General features: G+C 37.3%; 1 protein-coding gene across 6 annotated transcripts in view; it reads right to left on the minus strand.

The window, feature by feature from the left end:
- Positions 1–3,679, minus strand: part of LOC107661172 (semaphorin-6A-like) — a 67,825-nt gene that overhangs the window by 13,802 nt on the left and 50,344 nt on the right. For all 6 annotated transcript variants that reach the window (XM_016450647.1, XM_016450646.1, XM_016450645.1 and 3 more), the window contains exons 14-15: positions 2,290–2,430; positions 2,134–2,211 (exon numbers count right to left, since the gene is read on the minus strand). In XM_016450647.1, the coding sequence (XP_016306133.1) occupies positions 2,134–2,211; positions 2,290–2,430 (219 nt within the window). The remainder of the gene's footprint in view (positions 1–2,133; positions 2,212–2,289; positions 2,431–3,679) is intronic.

Below are 3,679 nucleotides of genomic sequence, written 5' to 3' on the forward strand. Positions count from 1 at the left end.
AAACACACACACACACACACACACACACACACACACACACACACACACACACACAGTGAGCAAGTGACTTCAACACCTCCATTTCACACTCACTGACTTCAATCTCAAGTACATTTTCAAACAATATTAATAGAAGTTTGAGTGAATGAATGTCATTCAAACAATATCATGAGAAAATGGAGCAGAAAACAGGATCCTAAATGTGACGTGAATATTAATAAAAACACAGAAGTTTCTTTCTGAAGTTTCACTGATGCTGGTTGGATTGTAATGAAGAGAGGCCTGTTATCATTCAACCCTCGAGCGTCCAGCGAGAGATTCATAATCTCAGAGATGAGACCGCTGATAGAACGAAACCAAGCTCAGATGAGATCTGAACCTCAGGAATCACGAGAACTCCTTAAACACACATGAACAGAGCCATGAGCAGATCAGAGCTCAGATGAGAAACTTCATAGGGTGGCCAACTCTATAACACCAGAAAGCAAATAAAAAATTCCATTGAGGGACGATATTTTCCCCCTTAAACTGATTTCCAGGGACATTTTTTAACCTTTGTAAGGAGAAATTGTCTAACCGTATTAAACGTAAATTCATATATTTATTCAATAAATGCAATCAGATTTGTAAGATAGTATAGGGCCCTTACCAATCAAATGAAATAAATCAACAAAATCCATCTTTGACTGTTTAATGCAGCTCAGAGATGCCATGAATGCATTTACACTGCATAAATAATGTTAGGAGATTAATGTGTTAAATATACAATATACTGAATATAGAACTATAAAATGATACTTTAAGTATGAAACTAATATCACCAGCAGATGTGGCGACAAGTCTTATCGAGAGAGTCATTGATTCACACGTTCAACCGATTCGTCCAAAACCGATGATTCATTCAGGAACGAAGCAAGTGACTTGCTGATTTCTAGCGTACTACTCTTACTAGTTATGCCATAGAAAGAAAAAAATGCAAAAATGGTAAGAGTAGTTTAGCAACTGTCTTTACGAATGGCTTACTGAATCATTGATTTGTTCAAAAACGCAGGAATGAAACACCACTGCTTTAATCGGAGAAGCAATGATTGGTTAAATAGAGCAAAACATTCCATAATGACAATATTGTGTCTAGAATGTACATCACTTAATATTAACTTGAACATACATAACATATTATATACCATTGTGCAAAGTATAAAACAAATGAGTGGACATGGTGTTTCAAAACTGGACTGTCTGACCTAAAACTGGACAGATGGCCGCTCTACTTCTTTCTCAGGGCCCATTTCATTATCATTTTTTATTTATTATATACTAAAGCAATAAGCCCCAAGAAGCCGTGGTTTACAGTGAATTTATAACAGCTAAGGGGCGTAGTTAGGTACGACATGAAGCGGAGTTATAACCCCCTTAGCTGTTATAAATTCACTGTACGTAGTAAGGTTTCACAGAATAAAACAGAGCAAATAAAGTGTAATGATATTAATAACAACAGTATTCTGCCACCAAACAATGTAGCTCCTCAGAAACAGTTGTGGTTGCTACAAAGTGGTTGCCGAGCAACACACAAACGCAAACAAAGGTGTATGTTACTTTGTAGAGTAATTTACAACAGCTTCGAACGCGGCTCAGCCAATCAGAATCAAGCACCGGAACTATCCGTTTTATAACATTGTATAAAGTATAAAACAAATGAGCGGGCATGGTTTTATAAAACCAGACTGTTCGTTTCTTAGACTGGATGGATAGCCACCCTACTTCTTTCTCAAGGCCCATTTCATAAAAAGCTTTTTCTGAAATGACAGGGAAAGCATCAAGTCAAAAGCCTTTAAATTGCAGACACAGATCGTATCGCATAATCCTTCACTTCAGAGAAACTGCACAAGCCGATCTCACGTAACGGCTCCATTTCTGAAGAGGAAATTCAATCAGAACAGAAATAATAATGTGTCGTGACGGCGGAAACATGCTGTGCTTTCAATATACTATATTAATAAAGAGATGAGTTCTGGAGGCTTTCTGGGCTCAAACGCTCTTTTCCAGATGAGAAACTCCAGCAGCTCAAACCACACTGACATCAGCGCTTGGCTCGCGCCGTCTATAATCACAGACTGAGAATGAGCCGCTTACTTCGAGTCCGATGAGATTTCTTTACAGGCGCCCTCTGACACCCAGCCGCAGTAGGGGTCCCTGGAGGCGATACAGGACCTGAGAGAGACACACATGAGGGTTAATCGTGTAGAGCGGTCTGTACGAACGGGGCACATAGAGAGAAAGCATACGCACTTTTTACACTTGCCATGCCGCTCGCAGCGGGACAGCGGGACTTTGACCACGCATGAGGTGAAGGCCACGAACAGAGAGTGACTCCTGCGGTCGATCTGCATGCTGATGATACGCTTGTCCTCCACGCCGTCAATCCTGCACCTGATCACACCAGATCAAGACCGAACACATCAGATCACTCGAGAGCTTCTGAACAGATTCACACTCACTCAGACTCATCAAACAGATCAGACTCGTATCTGTAGAGCTGCTTTATAGCACAATCGAATTCAACACTGTTATTGACCTGAATCATCAAACGAAGTTGATCAGAATAACGTCACTATTGTCTTCAGTAGAGCTGCTTCCATCTGAAATAAACTGGTTTCATAAATCGATGAACTTTACACTGTTATTATACTGAACTGAACAATGACTCTATTGTTTTCAGTAGAGCTGCTTTGAGGTTAAGAATCGAATTTCAACTTCAGAATCGAAGAATTGAATTTGTTTTACATTTACATTTAGTCATTTAGCAGACGCTTTTATCCAAAGCGACTTGGACAATGGAAGCAATGCAAATTTTCAATTATTTTCAATAATTGATGAACTTTGAAACATCGACTGTTACTGAACTGAATTGATCTGAATGACTCTATTGTCTTCTGTAGAGCTGCTTTACAGCTGAAATTGAATTTAGTATCACAATTGAAGAATTTTACAACATTATCACTGTTATTTTCCAGTTTATCACTATAAAGCTGTTTTGAATCAATTTGTATTGTATAAAGTGCTATAGAAATAAATTTGACAAGTGGTTTTATACACAAAATGATTTATCAAGTTGTAAATAAAGAGTACTGATTATAGTATATTTTAGATTATAGTATATTTTACAAATAAATGCTCTTTCAGTGTTTTTACTTCAAATTTCACATTTAATTCAGTGTGTGACTTGCTGTTTCTTTGTGATTATTTGTGAAATTTGGTAGCAATTTCTGAGTAAAACTGTGGTAAATCACAGTCTTTTTACTGTAGACTCACATTCGCTTCATGTGGAAAGTTTCTTGTTGCTTCGCATCCAGTTATGCTAATGAACTAAGCTTGTTACTATTCATAACTGTATATTTATGAACGTCGTTAATAAAACACCAGCATCACCAGTATATTGTTTTGAACATGGTTAAAATCACAGTAACATGGCTCTGCTGTTTTGCTTTAAAGGAGACATATTATGCCCCTTTTTACAATATGTAATATACAGGTGCATCTCAATAAATTAGAATGTCATGGAAAAGTTCATTTATTTCAGTAATTCAACTCAAATTGTGAAACTCGTGTATTAAATAAATTCAATGCACACAGACTGAAGTAGTTTAAGTCTTTGGTTATTTTAATTGTGATGAAATAC

Source organism: Sinocyclocheilus anshuiensis, unplaced genomic scaffold, assembly GCF_001515605.1.
Source record: "Sinocyclocheilus anshuiensis isolate Anshui unplaced genomic scaffold, SAMN03320099.WGS_v1.1 scaffold2373, whole genome shotgun sequence".
Taxonomy (NCBI): domain Eukaryota; kingdom Metazoa; phylum Chordata; class Actinopteri; order Cypriniformes; family Cyprinidae; genus Sinocyclocheilus; species Sinocyclocheilus anshuiensis.